Below are 16,710 nucleotides of genomic sequence, written 5' to 3'. Positions count from 1 at the left end.
AACACTCGAGTGGTAAAACATTCGAGTGGTAAAACCCTCGTATCGTAAGCGGGAGGTACCAGGTTCGAATCCTGAGCCGCCGGGTAACCACCGCTTTCTTTAAAGGGTACAAGCGTCCCCGGAGCACCTGGTTGCCTTGGACTTGGGAATAAACACTTTGAGCTTGACCACAAGCAGCCGTTGGAGGCCACGTGGGAAGTCCCTCGCACCCCTTCGGGCGGAGTCAGGGACCGCTGGACACCCACCTGTCAAAATGGTACAAGCGCCCCCTGCACTGCCTCGGCAGCAGATAAAGGGCTTGGACACGCTCTCCCACTGCGGCATATGTGGGATGCTGCTGCTCCCCGACTTCAGCCGCTGGTCACTTACCAGAATAAAAATGGGTACAGGCGCATACCTTGCGGGGAATCTTGGAAACTATAATTCCACGTCGGACCGTATCATTGGTTACAATAAAGTGGTAGGTATTTCGGTACCGCTGGGCACCAACTAGCAACAAAATTCGTACACGCTACAACCAGGGAATCTCGTGCTTGGTGAGTTACCCGTCTTTGTCGGGAAATGCCCCAGTGGAAGGGGTCATAACTTTCAACCGCAGCGATGGCTCAAAGGTACTGCCCTCGCCTCGTATGCGGATAGTACCGGGTTCGAATCTGCGTACCGCAGGGAACCCACCGGTTTCTTTAATGGGTACAGGAGTCCTTGTCGAGTGTGGACCCTTGAAAGGGTAATCCACGACTGGAAAGGTCCCAATACCCTTGCCAGGGGCCCCTGACCCTCGTCCTTCGTGGCCATCACGCCTCGTTGCTGCATTGCCGGGGGTGAAAGAGACTGGCGGCAGGTCCTATCACAGGCGGTTGCGAGTTGAGCGTTCACCACGGCTACGGAAGCCACCATGTGCATTCGTGTGCATTGGTGGCACCGACCAAATACCAGTAAATTGGTCTAAGCGACACCCCGGCCTGGCGCTCGGCCCTTGTGTGGGCTACAACACTGGGGAAGTTCACCCGGCTTGCACGGAAAATCGCTCCTATGGGATGGGGCGGCTACAAAAACGCAGGCACTTTGGGTTCTTTAGGACTCCTGCCTCGGAATTAAGCAGGACGGTGCAGCTTTGCAAAGGCGCACAGTTTTAGCGTCATGTACAAATCGCCCGCCACTCACACCATCGTATGCACCGGCATGGTGGAGACTTCGGTGCCTCCACAAAATGATACTAGTGAGGAGGACGACGGCGGCCTAGGACACGTTTGTGTGGCGGCTTGGGTTGGCCCCACCCATCGCGTCACAAATGCAGATCTCCTCCCCAGTACCACCGGCGTCGACACAACGCACCGTTAACTACTTGCCCTCCTCCATTCCCAAAATGGGTGAGAAACACTTTCGAACCAAGAGACGTACCACACAAGCTTTTGCTCTTCACTGATTCGGCTCGCCAATACAACATCTGCAGTCAAGTGAGTGGAGTTTCGTCATCATATCTGGGAATCCTCGGCAATTTGGTCGTACTTTTCCTGGATTAGCTTTCTCCTTAAAGGGACACTGAAGTGATTTGTAAACAATGCGGGATTACGAGCGCAAATTGCAGTCCGGAGTCCCCAGGCCCTGTTTCGACCACTCTGAGCGCGTTTACGCGAATTTATTTAGTAGAAAAAGTATTTCGAAAATGCTGTCCTCCTCTCTGCACTCTCGCCCATTTTCTTTGGCGTTTTCGTGTGACGTCAGCAGGATAGGAGCTGGCAATGGGCTGCGCTACTGCACGGCTCGCCGACCTTCCGCGACCGAGTCAGTCGGCCCAACGTTTAGTCCGCCGGCCGCCGACGGGTCATGGCAATTCGCTCGATCAGTTGAAACTAAGCCACAACACGTTTGTGAATGGAAGAATGTGCCTTTCTTTACTTCGTTAGTTTGTACTCGGTATCTAGCTCCAAGTCAAGGCCGCTTCACACAAGCGCTGCACAAGCGCACATGCGACGCTTCGCTGACTGGTACGCCAGTAGGAAAATATAAGGCCTCTTGAAGGGGTAGAAGAGTCAGCGAATTCAATATAGGTACTAAGGAAATAAAATCAACTGATATTTTTACCGTACAGCGTAAACTAGGGTGCGGGAAGCACTTTTTTGCGCTGGGCGAACAAGCACAGCGGTCAGCAGCACGACTACGCATCTGCGAACGCTTTTCCGTCTAAGAAATGCAATTGCTAGACGTGAGCTATTGTGGAAACTCGGGGGCGCTTACTGCACGAGCGCAATACAACAAATAGTCACCTAAGCTGCTTGAAATACTCAAACTAAATAAAAGTGTAACATGGTTATACATTATATACCTTATATTTCCACTGTCGGCAACGCTCTCCCCCGTGGCCGCTCCCCCGTGGCCGTGTCTCTCCCCAGCCCTCGTCGGGGAAGGTCATGTCCAGCGAGAGCTCCCCACAGGCGACCGGCGCAGCCGCGCCGGACCGGTTTCCCCATGACCCGCCGTCACCGTCCGCCGGCCCGTCCGCCTACCGCACCCTTCTGCCCACGCTCCCCACCGGAAAGCTCAGCGAGAACGCGTTGTTCCTACACGGAGATCCGTCGGCGCGGCCCTACGGGGTCGAAGACTTCGCATCTGCCCTCGAGAACATCACAGACTTGAGGGCGATCGAGTGTCTCGGCCCCTTTCAGTTCAACCATGTATGGATGGTCACCTTCAGAGCAGAAAACGAGATGGAAGCCTTGGCAACACGGACCGAGATTGTGGTGAAGGGAAGGCGATGCCTCGTCATCAACCCGAACCAACGTGAAGTCGCCGTTAAGGTGCATTGGCTTCCACCAAGGGTGCCTGACGAACTGATCGTGCGGCAGCTGGAGCGCTTCGGCCGTGTGCAACGAGTTGAGCGTGATGGCTGGAGAAAACCCGGGCTCGCGCACAAGACCGGCACGAGCAGGGTGTATCACATCATCCCGTCCAGCCCCACGTCGCTGGAGGACGTACCGCACCAGGCGACCGTGCAGGGGTGCCCCATACTGATAGAGGTAGCTGGTAGGCCAGCACTGTGCCTTCGATGCTACCACACCGGACACTATCGTAGGAGCTGCAGGACGCCGTGGTGCCGTTCGTGTCGCTCCTTCGGCCACGACCACGCAAACTGCACGGTCTCGTACGCCGCCAGAGTCAAGCAGCGAGCGTCCGCACGGCCTCAGTTGGAGGAATACATGGACGCGGACGACATGGCGGCCATGATGAGCAGCGCAGATCAAGAAACAGCAGAATCCAATGCAACGCCAACCGACGAGCCCAGCCCGCCCCCCTCTACATCTCTCCCGCCGGCTTCCGAAGTCCCCGCAGCAGAGGAATGCAGCAACCCCGAGGAGGTCAAGGAGGCCACGGGAGAGGAGCGAGAGGGAAAGGAGGAGCAGCCACCGCCGGAGGACCCTTTGGCGTGCGTGGACACAATCCAACCAACGCCCCCTTCACCGGAGGGTCCCGGTGCCGTGGACTCCCAGGAAGACAGCAAAGAACCTGAAAGCAAAATTGTGACGCGCCGAAAGGCACGCGGCGGGGCTGGAAACAACACCGGCCAGGGAGAAAGCGGGTCAAGGAACCCCGAGGGACCGAGATAAAAGCAGTCGAGGTGAGCGCCTTTCCCACAATGAGCCTCCCCCAAACCTTTTTAAAACTAGCCACGCTTAACGTAGTCAGCCTCATCTCCGCAAAACGGAGACTTTGGCTATTAGAACTTCTGAATCAGGAAAAAATTGATGTAGCCTTTCTTCAGGAAACAAAAATCGGAAACCCAGACGATGCAAAAAATTTTGTACGCCTGCTCGGCAATCAGTTCTGGTGCTTTCACACTCTGACCGAGACCCGAGCAGGCGGCGCAGCCATTCTCGTTAGGAAAAATGATTCGGTCAAAATCGTCGACTGCGAATTGGGCAAAGATGGCCGTTTCAGCCTAGTGGACGCATTTGTGGGAGGGGAACTCACCCGTTTCCTGTGCATTTACGCTCCCAATGACCCACCATCACGAAGTGAGCTCTTCACCGCCACCCGCCCTCTTTTGAATGTCCCATGCACCGTGATATTCGGAGGTGACTTTAATTGTGTGACGGAAAAAAAGTGACAGAGCTGGTGGGTGCAGCAGCACCGATGCCTCGTCGCGAATTTTAAAGTCAGTGTTCGTGACTGTGACCTGACCGACGCGGCCTCGGGACGGAAGTGGGCCACCCCACGATACACCAGATGGAGTGGTGCGTCTCAGGCCCGGCTGGACCGGTTTTATGGCTCAGGAGACTTACTTTCACGAATACAAGACTACGCCGTGACACCCGTCCCACTGTCTGACCACGGCTTAGTGACATGTGAAATTAGGTACGATGTAAACCCAAAGCATGGCAAACTAAATCCCCGTTGGATAATGAACGCATCGATCACGCAAAACCCAGAATTCGTAGAACGCGTGCGGGAAGAAATAAAATGCTTGGGATCCCGCTCGATAGGGGCTAGCGAGTGGGAATCTTTCAAAACTAAAATCAAAGAAGTTGCAACCACCATAGGCAGGCGAGAGACCGCGCGTGGAAGAGCTACCCAAAACCGCCTCATGTCAACGCTCCGAGACCTCATCGAGGCGGATGAAGAGAGGCCTGGGGAATTTCGCGAGGACATCCGCGTAACTAAAAAAGAGCTTTTCAGTGAACTGGAACATCGCTACTGGGGTGCCTTGGTCCGCAGCAGGGAGCAGAGAGTTGAGCAGGAGGCACAGCCCTCAAAAATCTTCCGCACGCTCGAGAGAGAGAACGCTACCCGGAAAAACATCACCGAGGTTCAACACCAAGGGCAGCTCGCGCGGGGACAGCGTTAAGTGGCAAGCGCCTTTGAGGACTTTTACTCCAGACTGTTTAATTTGCAGACCGGATTGGACCCCGTCCCCGAGGAAGTCCTTAGCGAGCTCCCAAAGGTATCGGAGGATTTTAGAGAAATAATTAACTCTCCAATAACTGCAGCGGAGGTAGAATCCGTAATTAAACAGCTACCCAGAAACAAGTCCCCAGGTCCAGACGGGATTGTCTCAGAATTTTAGATGACTTTTCAAAAAGTATTAAGTCCGGTACTCGCCTCAGTTTTCGAGGACACAATGCACAAAAAGCTACTTCCTCATTCCATGCGAAATAGCCACCTGGTCCTCCTGCCGAAAACACCACAATCCGGTCCAATTCCAAGCACATCCGATTTCCGCCCGATTTCCCTTTTGTCGTCAGACTACAAAATCCTGGCTCGGATACTGGCTCATCGACTCGAAACGGCCCTTAGTACGGTGGTGGGCCCACACCAGACTTGCGGCTTTAAAGGGCGAACAATAAATTCCAACCTTCACTAGATGAGGACCGCTTGTGAGGCGGGAGAGCTAGGGTTAGCACCACTGGCTGTGCTACAGCTCGACCTTAGGAAGGCATTCGACAGGGTACAACGGCCTTTCCTGTTCACACTCCTCAGACACTGCGGAGTAGGAGACACCATGATGGAGTGGATCCAGATATGCTACACTCAAATCTCAACGAGCATAATCGTTAATGGGCAAGTAGGAACACCCATCATGGTACAAAACTCTGTCCGCCAGGGCTGTCCAATGTCTCCACTACTTTTTGCTCTTTACCTGGAGCCGCTGTGTCGCATGGTTGCTGCGTCCACCAAAATCGAAGGACTCGTTATGGGCGGACGGGAACTCCGAGTGTTGGCATATGCCGACGACGTTGCCCTTATCTGCACAACAGCTGCCCAAGCCGGAGAAGTACTCCGACTGGCACATCAGTTCTGCGGTTTCTCCGGTGCAGAGCTCAACCTTGAAAAATCCGAGGGAGCCTGGTTGGGGTGCTGGGAAAGAAAGCCGCGCAAGTGCTACAACATGCGGTGGTCGGACCGCGTTGAGACATATCTAGGGGTAAAGGTCGAAGTGGGCCAGGCGGTGGCGCCTCGATGGAAATCAAAAGTTGACGCGGCCGAATGGAAGCTTCACCCCTGGAGGAACCGTAACATATCCATTTACGCAAGGGCCCTCTTGTGCAACATGGTATCCTACCCCGCAATTCTGTACGCAGCGCGCATTACCACCATCGATGCCGGCTCGACACAGAGGCTACACCGGTCGTGGGCAGTGTTCGTTTGGCGGTCGCAATACGAGCCCATGCGCCGCACCAATCTCTTCTGGAGCGTGGAGGGGGGTGGAATTGGACTGATAAACGCAGAAATCAAGCTCGTAGTCCAGCGCTTCCTTTTCTTCCGCGACCAGGTCGACCCGTTTCTTCAGGCGGCCATCCAATGCCTAGGCTCCTTTCACTTGCGGCCGTGGCTTGCCACATCAGCGCCTGTCGATCACGGCTCTCGCATCACCGGGTTCTACAGGGAGATAGCCAGCGCGGTGGCTTCACTTCAGACGTGTTTTTCTTGGGAATACCTGCTCGCTGTGAAGCCGCGAAAGTTATACTGGGACCTAGTTGCTCAGACACTGCCACCACCCCTGTACCGTCAGCTACCGGTCCCTCAGGGTGGAGGCGATGTGCTGAAGCGGGTCAGGCAATCCCCCATCCCAGTCGGCACAAAAGATTTTTTCTTCCGTTTCCACGCGGCAGTGTTACCAGTCATGGCGCGTCAGCAGGAGCGGGGCTTCTTCCTCCCCTGGGGCACCGGATGCCTCCTGTGTGGCAAACCGGAAACCGCGGAACATGCATTCCTTGACTGCAACACGGCGATGTATTTCTGGCACGAAATACAATCGTGCTTCAGAACGTCGTGGAACATCACTTGGCCGGGCCTCAAGTTCCTGTGCGTGGACACAGAGCACCCCGCTTTCCGTGATTGTGTCATAGCCATCGGACTACACGCGCTCTGGAAAGCGAGGGTAGAAGCAGTGGAATGCGCCCTCCACCCACAACCCGCATGGCGACACTTTCTGCGGGAGGCCCAATGGACGGTCAGCGCATTGGGCACATCTGACTGCGACCTGGAACTGCGAAGAAAGCTCGCCCGAGGCAGCCATGCGCTAAAGCGCTACAGAACAAATGAGGAAAGGCGCAGGCAGGGAAACGCCTAAGCCATTAAAAAAAAGGGGGGGGGGGCTGGAGCGTTTAACGGGCCAGCGTATCCACGTTGACCAAGTCCTCTTTTGAGAAACAGGAGAGATAGCGCCGGCCAATAGGACGCACACAATTCCTTCAGCCTTTGTTTTTGTAGAGCCTGTGTTGCTGTTCTCATTGCCCTTGTATTTTTGTTTTCGTGCCTCTTTGCCCTTTTTTTCTTCTCTTGGTTTCACGTTCGTTGTCATCTTACCCCCCAAACATGGAACCGACACATCCACTGTCAGAGCTGCTCCGGAACCATGTGTAACACTCGGCATGACGTGTATATTTATGTGTAATAAAGTTATTGTTTTAAGAAAAAAAAAGAATCTCCCCCGTGGCCGTGTGGTCTGGAGCGCTAGGTATATCATCACAACTGTTTCGCCCGTCACAAGTTCGAATCCCCGCGGGTACAACCTTTTTTTTTTTCCTAAGGCAACTTTTTTGTTTTTCGGCGATGTTTTCTATATTGAGTTCAGCTTTTTTGGGCTGCAACGCTCCACGAACTAGTCCGCAGAACTCGCGCAGCCTGGCACTGGCGTGGTAGCGAGTTCTCGTTGGCGTGCTGTTGCCATAGCACCGACTGCTTGCGGGCAGTGGGCACAGGCCAGAATCAACAGACCCTTGGCCTGGTGCGAACACGCTTTTTACGATAGAGGCATGAGTGAGGAAAGCTCCAAATATGGGGGAAAAGCGCATGCATTTGTGCGTCTGCGGGGACGCAGAGGGCGTTCGTGCACTGCGTAGGCCTCGGTTAGTGAATGCTACGATTCCAAGCCGTCCTGGGAGGCTTATTTTATGCATTTTACAGCCGAAAACATGGCAGAAGCGCGGTACTACGATTACTGGAATATTGAGAATGCCCATCCAACGACGGCATCGAATGTCAAACATGTTGTTTTACAGAACCGAAACCGAAACTTGTTTGATTGCTAACCTTGGGCATTGTCCAATCACGGTGCCCCCTCGTCGCAACGTCACAGCTGTTGGTGCGGCCGCCGCAAACCGCTCATGGTAGTTTTTCTTCTTTCGCGTTTTGTAAAATAATTACCGATTTGTCAACCGAATAAACGATGAAAAGTGTGCTAATTTGAGCCAGTCTACACAGTGCAAGCAAAAACGGGAGCTTTAGTGTCCCTTTAATATAACCGCGTCTAATGCTTGGTTACCCCCCATTCCGGTATTGAGGGCAATGAGTGGGCTCACACCTAGTGGCGAGCTACGGCTAGACAACCGATCGCGCTGATAGAATTTCCCACCAGTAATGCGAGCCTGCCCGATGTCACTGCTAGAAAAGCACTCGCACAACAGAGACGGCGACAGGTACTTCGGCGCCTTCGTGAGGATAGGGAAGACCGCACCGAACAGCATGAGCGTCCTATTCCTACCACGCCGGCGGGTCTACCGCGGGGCACACAGACATTGGTTCGCCATCTTGCCACCAACACCGCCTCCTCCCCCGTGCTTCTCCACAAATTGTACGGTGATGACCCCGCCAAAGGCCTCTAAATGCAGTGTCGTGTGCCTGCAACTGCCACATATTTGGTTTGGGATTGTGAATGCTACGCTCTCTTCCGTGATCGATAGGTCCAAACGCTCCCCGAAGACATTCATCCGACGGCGTCTTCGAGCGGGTGCTATCTTTCCCGCGGGACATCACCACGCTCACTTTGTTTTGGACCTCTCTAGCCGCGTTTGTGTATGCCGACGGGGGTCCGAGGGGCGTATAGCATAACTACCGGACATACTCCCACCATTCCACCCGCTCTGCCTGACGAACCTTCCCCCCTGACAGGCCAGCGGACAGCAAAAGTGCTTTCGTTTATGTGACACGTAAAGAACGTATTTCTCTCTCTCTCTCTCTCTCTCTCTCTCTCTCTCTCTCTCTCTCTCTCTCTCTCTCTCTCTCCTCTCTCTCTCTCTCTCTCTCTCTCTCTCTCTCTCTCTCTCTCCCTCTCTCTCTCTCTCTCTCTCTCCCTCTGCACGGATGCTGTACCCGCTGGCCCAGTTGTCTTCCTTTTGCTCTTCACTCGCAGCCCACGGAGCTACGAAGCAGATTTTTTCTGCGCGCCTTCACCGGTGCGCACTCCTCAAGGCCTGCGGATCGTAATTCATTTACATGCAGGAGCCGAGAGACTTGAAGTCGCTAATCATGGGCGCAGTGTGAAATTGAATGCGCAGGCTTGGTTTCATGAGGAACACACGCAATGTTTCAGGCTAAAATTGTTTTCTGCACTGATGAAAGGCACGATTAAAATTGCGACAAAGCGTGTTTCATTTGTTTAAGACTCGACTCCATTTGTAACAAAAAAAAAACTATATAGTTCCACCCAGTGTGAAATCTGCTGAAACAGGAAAGGTGTGATTGTCTTGTGTCGGCTCGAACGTCAACCGGCTCTCGCCTGAGAACGGCAACGCCGTCGCCAAAACGAATTCTACTGTTCGCGCAAAATCATCATCATCATCATCACCAGCCTATCTACGCCCACTGCAGGGCAAAGGCCTCTCCCATTATTCTCCAATTACCTCGGTCCTGTGCCAACTGTGACCAATTTATCCCCGCAAACTTCTTGATCTCATCTGCCCATCTAACCTTCTGCCGCCCCCTGCAACGCTTGCCTTCTCTAGGGATCCACTCTGTTACCCTTAATGACCAGCGGTTATCTTGCCTTCGCATTACATGCCCTGCCCATGTCCATTTCTTCTTCTTAATTTCTACTAATATGTCTTTAACACCAGTTTGCTCCCTGATCCACTCCGCTCTCTTCTTGTCCCTTAATGTTACACCTATCATTTTCCGCTCCATTGCCCGCTGAGTCGTTCTCAATTTAAGTTGAACCCTCTTATTGAGCCTCCAAGTTTCTGCCCCGTAGGTGAGTACCGGTAAGATGCAGCTGTCATACACTTTCTTTTTCAGCGACAATGGTAGGCTGCTATTCATTATCTGAGAATGTCTGCCATATGCACCCCACCCCATTCTGATCCTTCTAATTATCTCTGCCTCATGGTTGGGATCTGGGGTCACGACTTGGCCTAAGTAGATATATTCGCTTACCACTTCCACTGCCTCGCCGCCTATCTCAAACTGCTGTGCTGTCCCGAGGTTATTGATCATTACTTTAGTTTTCTGCATATTAATTTTCAGGCCCACGGTTCTACTCTGTTCGCCCAGTGCGGAAAGCATGCTTTGCAATTCGTCCCCCGAGTTACTTAGCAAGGCAACGTCATCAGCAAATCTGAGGTTACTGAGGTATTCTCCATTAACCCTTACTCCCACCTGTTCCCAATCCAACGTTCTGAATACTTCTTGCAAGCATGCTGTGAATAACATTGGAGAGATTGTGTCTCCTTGTCTGACACCCTTCCTTATAGGTATTTTACTGCTCTCCCTATGGAGGATGATGGTAGCTGTAGACCCATTGTAGATATCCTCTAGTATTCTTATATAATGCTCATCTACCCCCTGGTTCCGTAATGCCTGAATGACTGCTAGGGTTTCGACCGAGTCAAATGCTTTCTCATAATCTATGAAGGCTATATATAGGGGTTCAGTATTGTCAGGTTCGGTGGGACAATAATAATTACAAGAGAAGAACTTTGGAAACGAGACTAGGTTTTATAATACCCGGAACTTACATAAGGACACACATAAAAAGAGACCACTAAAGAATAAGAGGGAACAAAACAAAGCTAGAGAACAAGGTAGAAATTAGCGAGAATGCGGCATAGCAAACGGGAAAGAGTTCAAGAAGCGCGAAACAGTCAAGGTCCGGGAATGCAGGGGGAGCACACAGTAATGGTTCGCTGCGGGGACGGCGTTCTCCTACCTCACGTCCCAGTAGTGGTGTTGCGGTTTTGAAACGTCCAGGTGATGTCGTGGCGGCGGTAGTAAAGCGCGCTCCCAGCTCCCGTCACCGTTGTGGCGAACGCAGCTGTCTTGGGGTGTCGCTGTCTCCCACCGAGCACGGGGAGACACGTTCCTGGCGGAGGAGAAGTCTTGGAGGCTGCAGTGGTGGATGACCTCCTGGGGCACGGCACGGGTCCGGTCGCCCGACCGCCGCGTATCCCGGTCACGCTCCACTCGCGGTGTTCCTCTTCGGCCGCTTCTGCCGCCAGCTGCTGTCGTTCGCCGCTTCCGATTGGCTGACCCGTGAGTGCGGGATAGCTGTCCCCGGAAGACGATGATGATGGTGCCGTCGGGATGTTTGGAACGCACCCCGTATAGCACATCGTCGTTATCGTCTTCATTTTCCAGTTCACTTCGTGACACCCTTCTTTCTCCAGCGGGATTTAGAGGAACCCGTCCGTCCGAGACCACTGCGCCGTCTATCGGAAACTCTGGGAACTGGTTTTTTCGAGGCCGCCGGCGGGTCTGGAAACTTGTCCCTACCCTTGAATGATGCACGACCTTTAGCAGCAGCGCTTTTAAAAAAACTATTTCAGCTTGACTTACCCGTTCTTTCGGTGTTAATCGCCAGCGGGCGCTGTGTTTTGTGCTGGGTGGAATGTTTAGACCGAAGAATTGCGGCACTATACGGGTACGGCGTGACAACGAAGAGATTCCAACTCTCTCACTGTGCGAATAACACGCGACTACGTTGGACCCATTACAGTACAGCGCGCACAACTGTTAACAGTTTCTTCACGAGGTGCCCACAAATACCGTGCGAAAGGCGCCCGAACGTGTGTGGTTGTAGTCTAGCCGAAAGCGGATGTTGCCTAACCTTAGGCAATACCAATGGGCGCGGCATGTAGGCGAATAAAACTTCTTCAAGGATGGTATGGGTCTGTTTATTTATTGATTTTATTATTTGTTTATTCACTTACTCATTTTACTATTTGTTGATTTATTTTTTAATTAACTTAAAAATAATTATATAAGGTATCCTCATGGTCCTAGGGAAATTATTGAGGAGTGGTGCATGGCAGTACAACTTGAATAAAAATAACAAACGTAAGATAACCTATAAATGCGTCTACAAAGCAAAAATAAAACTGAAAAGGAAAGTAACAAATACAGCAGGAAATTCACCGCTTTCGACATTACGCCCAGCTCCCCTCGCGGAAACCCTGGTGTGATGCGACGCTGAGTGGGGTTCAAGCGCAAGCGGAGGGCAACCGTCAACTGAAAGGCCGCTGGAGAGCGGCACACCGGTTATATGCGCAGCGCGCCCCAAAGAGAGGAGACCGCGGAGAGAGAGAGTACTGCACATGCGCAGCCCCGCGCGCAGCGCCGCCCACCGGCGGAGTGAGAGCGCGCTGGGCCCCACACCCGCAGATATTGAGAGAGAGTGTTCGCTTTCACCTGGGCACGCACCGGCGCCAGTGCGTCTGCCGCGGCTATGACGCAACACAATCCGTGCACGTGTTCTGGTACCCGTATGAAAGTGGTGAATTTCCTGCTTTATTTGTTACTTTGCTTTTTTTTAGATGCGACGCTGAGAGCATCTCTTGTCGGCAGCCCCGTCCTTCCTGCGTTCGTCCGCCGTCGTCGTCGTCGGCGTCCGTACTCTCCTCCGCTCACCCCCTCTCCTCTCCGATAGCGAACACTCTCTCGCGAGGGGCATTGGATTGGATTCGATTGGCTTGGCTTGGCTTGGCTTGGCTTGCCCAATGAAGTCCCTGTAATTTGAAGGTAACGCGTGCGGAACCTTCCAAGCGACACCATGTTTCCCATGTTTGGCGATTTTGAATCTGTGCTCTGAATTTCGTCGTCTTTATTGGGTGCAACGTGTCAGGCTTTGACAAAGGCTTGGGGAATGTATTCCGTCATCCCGAGTCTATTGTGTTTTGTTGCACGAACCATATAGCGCGTGCATTCTCGTAGTGTGTGATGAAGTTTGGGAGTTCAAACTGCATTGTGGTCGAGTGAAAATATTCATCCTGAATTGATCGAAGGATTTCTGACTTCTCTCTCAATTTTCTCAGGTGAATGTGCTTAGGTCAACAGCAGGTACTTTACCACAAATGCGCTTCACATGCAGCCAATAATGTGGTAACGGGGAAATGGACTGTACAAAGAACACGTACCTCGGAGCAATTTACGAACTTCGGGTCACCAAGAAGCGCTCTCTTGGCATAGGAAAACTTGCACGATTCAACAAACCTGAAAAAAAAAGTAGACGTAGGACAGAGTGTGCACTGAGAAGCTTAAAGTATCACTTTCTAGAAAACGTTAGCTTGAACTGATGTGATTCCTGAATTTTTATGCATCATCAAGTGCAGCTACCCCCCAAATGTCTATCAGTAGCAGAACGAAACAAGCTATTGTCTTAATTTTGCTTCTTTCTTCCGTGAATTGACATCACGTGTTTCTGCCTGGTTGAGTTGCGTCAATGCACTGCGGCGCCTCTACCGTGGCTGCTTCGAAACGCTCTGTGGATCCTGCCACCCCGAGGCGGTTGGCTTAATCTTGCTATTAACAATCCTCGCTTTCAGAAGGGACTTGTATGACTCTTACGAGTGCAGTGATAGATATCATTATTAAATTTTTTGACGCACATGGAACTATGTTCTCGTTAAGCGTTCTGTACTGGCGAGTGGTGATGGGCTACATTTGCCGCCCGGTTGCATCCAAGGGTGACAAAGAGAGTCTGATTTCAAAATTTACCAAATTAAAGAAAATTGGTGGAGTAGCAGAACGCTCGAACATTTTTCTAGAATATGTGGGAAAATATATTTTGTAATATTTTGTAGTGATTACCTGAATCTTGACTTATCATCTTGGCCGCGGACCATTCTTCGTAGAGCACATTCCCTACTCTAGATGTCATCTGGAATGCTCACATGTCCAAGTGTACATTATCATGAACCGGCCACTTCTTCAGCGCAGTTTTCTTGGTTTTAAAACATTCTTTCTTACTTTTTGCCCTCATTCGAGCTTCCTGCAAAGCAGCCATCGCTAAGATATCTCCTATATCTTGTTGGGAAAGGTTTGTTAGAACGCGCTTGTTGCGGCGCTTAAACGTGATGAGGAAGAAGCGCTCCGCTCGTGCCGAGGTCGGAGGAAGAGAGAGAGAGACAGCCTTTAATAGAAAAGGATGACCACTGGTCACGATGGGGGAAAGGAATGGGGAGGGAGGGTAAGAGAATAAAAAACAAATAAATGCTGGTCGTTCTCAGTAGACTCAATAACTGGGCCAGTTCTTAGAACCTGCAATTCATGGGCCAGTTCATGGTGATCGCAATACACCAGTTCGTTCGGGGGAGGACCCGCTCAAACAACTCGTGCCAGACCGCTTTTAAATGAATAAACCGCTATTTCACATAATAGTTGTACATCAGTTTGTTGTGGATCGGGATGGGGTTGGGGAGATTTAAATGTACGGTGCGTGGCGAAAGCTGGGCACCACCAAACTAGGTGTGTGAGGTCTGATGGAGTGGTGGTACGGCAGTAAGGACATCGAGGGGGCAGCTGAGGGGTGTACCACTTGCGAAGTGTTTCAGGTGTGTATGCTGAATTTGCAATATATTTGTTAATAAAAATTTCGCCTGAGCGGGGAATAGGAGGTAGGCGGCTGAGGTAGCCAGCTGGAGTTAGGGCTTTTAGACGTGTGCGTCGGTCCTTCTTGTGCTGATGAATACGCATCGCTGGGGAGGGAGAGGGGGACCGCGACGGCCTTACCCCAGGCACCAGTGGAGGATAAGAGGGGGAACTCTCCTGAGCGGCCACATGAGCCGCCTGGTTGCCTGAAGAAAATGGTTCGTGGCCAGGTACCCAGTCGACGCGGATGTTGGTGTTGTTCCGTTTGAGGAGTTGAATTTGAAACAGAATTTCGTGGACGACAGGGTGGGTCGAATCATACGATCGCAAAGCTGTGAGGGCCTCGTACGAATCTGTGAGTATGCGTATGGAGGGCGGTAGAGGTGGGTCACAGTCAAAAGCGATAGCTGACACTGCGTTGTTAATAGCGTACAGCTCCGCATCGAGGCTGGAAAGTTCTTTGCCAAGTATGGTAGTGTACCCTGAGAGAACCGGTGCCTCAGGGCATGTCCAAGCAAGGCCCGCGCCGTACTGGTTTACGCTTGCGTCCGTGAAAATGTCCAGTTCGTTCTGAAGGCGATACCTTTGGAGGCGTCGGATTCGTCGCTGTCGCAATAGAGTATTAGTACGCTCTATAGGTCTGCTGTGCGTAGAAGTATCAATTGCTGGTCGCTGCCAGGGTGCTATGGGGACTGGGTAATCTGACAATACTGGTGGTCTTCTGGCGTCCCACGCTACTAAGGCGTGTCCCTGGTGTGTAAGGGGTCTTTTGAAGTCCGCCTGGGCTTTGGCCTCCTGAATGATGGCTTCAATAGGAGGAAGAGGTACAGCTTGCTCCAGTTTATCAATGGGTGTGTGCTTTGGTAAGCCAGTGACTGTCCTGAGGGTCGCCCGATGTAGCACCTGAATGGTTTTGGTGTTCGTCTTGTTGAGGTCGTAAGCCGTTGCACCGTACGTGAGGGTGCTCACAGTGACAGCCCTGGCCATATTCAAGATGGCTTTCTGCGATGCTCCACCATATTTATTCGACAATCGACGAATGGAGTGCAGTATGGCATTCCTTTTCTGTTTTAATCTTTTGAGCCAAATGCCAGGACTGTTTTTTGTTCCAATTGGAAGGCCTAGGAGTGTAATGGGCTCAGTTGAAGCAGATACATCGCAGTTGACTAGGTTGACTACAATTTCTTGGGGCGGGTCAGGTGGCTTACAGCCATATACTGCCAAAAATTCGGTTTTTTCAGGTGCGAGTTCTAGACCTAGCTGAGCCAGAGTGAGCTCAAGGCTATTAGCCGCGGCCTGTAGCTCAACAACCTGGCCCTCTAAAGAATCAAAGTCGGCCGATTCAGTCCAGACCGTGATATCATCGGCGTATATGGTGAAGCGGGCGCCTGTGTCAATTTCAAGTTGTCGAGCTACTCTGGTCATGGCCAGGTTGAAAAGTAGAGGGCTGTTACGAATGGGCCTGCGCCGCAGTACTTCCCCGCATCACTCCTCGGCTGTGCGGCGAAGCCACTCGTGCGCCTTCGAAAACAGGCGCAATCATGTCGGCAACAAGTTGCAACAAAGCCTCGTCAGACGCTTCGCTCTCTGCGCATTCGGCGGCTGGCTGCGGCGGCTGAACTTCGGCGGCTGCCTGCACGGCTCGTCTCCACGCTCTTCAAGGACACCGAGGCCCCGTCGATCGCAACGGAGTCCTCTCTCCCCTCTCTCGGACTCAACGTGCCCGAGGCTATGAACGGCTTACGAACTCTGGAAAGAGTGTTGTGCGTGTTCCAGCCTGTTGAGTTGGACCGTTACCGCTTTCGGGTATAAATAGAGCTCCCATGCGTTGTAAACCATTCCTGTTAGAGCAGCGAATCGATGTTGTCGCTCTGCTCGAGTCCTGTATTGTAACCTCGCCCGTCGGGGCATTGTTCTTTGGCTTCGGCTCACCTCTCGCTATGAAGTAAACAGTTTACGTTGGCCTATCAGCTCTGAACATCTTCCCGGCTGCAGTCGGCCTTCACGGTCGCAACAACTGGTTGGCAGCGGTCGGATGGCAACTTCGTAACACCTGAAGCCAGCGGTGCGAGACCCAACACCACGGACGTCAAGGCGGCTTCGGGCTTCGCAGAATTCACGGCGGTCAAGGGT

General features: G+C 52.3%; 1 protein-coding gene across 1 annotated transcript in view; it reads right to left on the bottom strand.

Annotated features, from left to right (window-relative positions):
- Window positions 1-16,710, bottom strand: part of LOC144148132 (scoloptoxin SSD14-like) — a 100,668-nt gene that overhangs the window by 24,555 nt on the left and 59,403 nt on the right. The window contains exon 5 of the mRNA XM_077679724.1: window positions 13,125-13,200. Within this exon, the coding sequence (XP_077535850.1) occupies window positions 13,125-13,200 (76 nt within the window). The remainder of the gene's footprint in view (window positions 1-13,124; window positions 13,201-16,710) is intronic.

The sequence above is a fragment of the Haemaphysalis longicornis genome, unplaced genomic scaffold (genome assembly GCF_048455015.1).
Source record: "Haemaphysalis longicornis isolate Haplotype H1 unplaced genomic scaffold, Haemaphysalis longicornis Haplotype H1 scaffold_78, whole genome shotgun sequence".
In the NCBI taxonomy this organism is placed as follows: domain Eukaryota; kingdom Metazoa; phylum Arthropoda; class Arachnida; order Ixodida; family Ixodidae; genus Haemaphysalis; species Haemaphysalis longicornis.
This window is presented reverse-complemented; position numbering and strand designations above follow the sequence as displayed.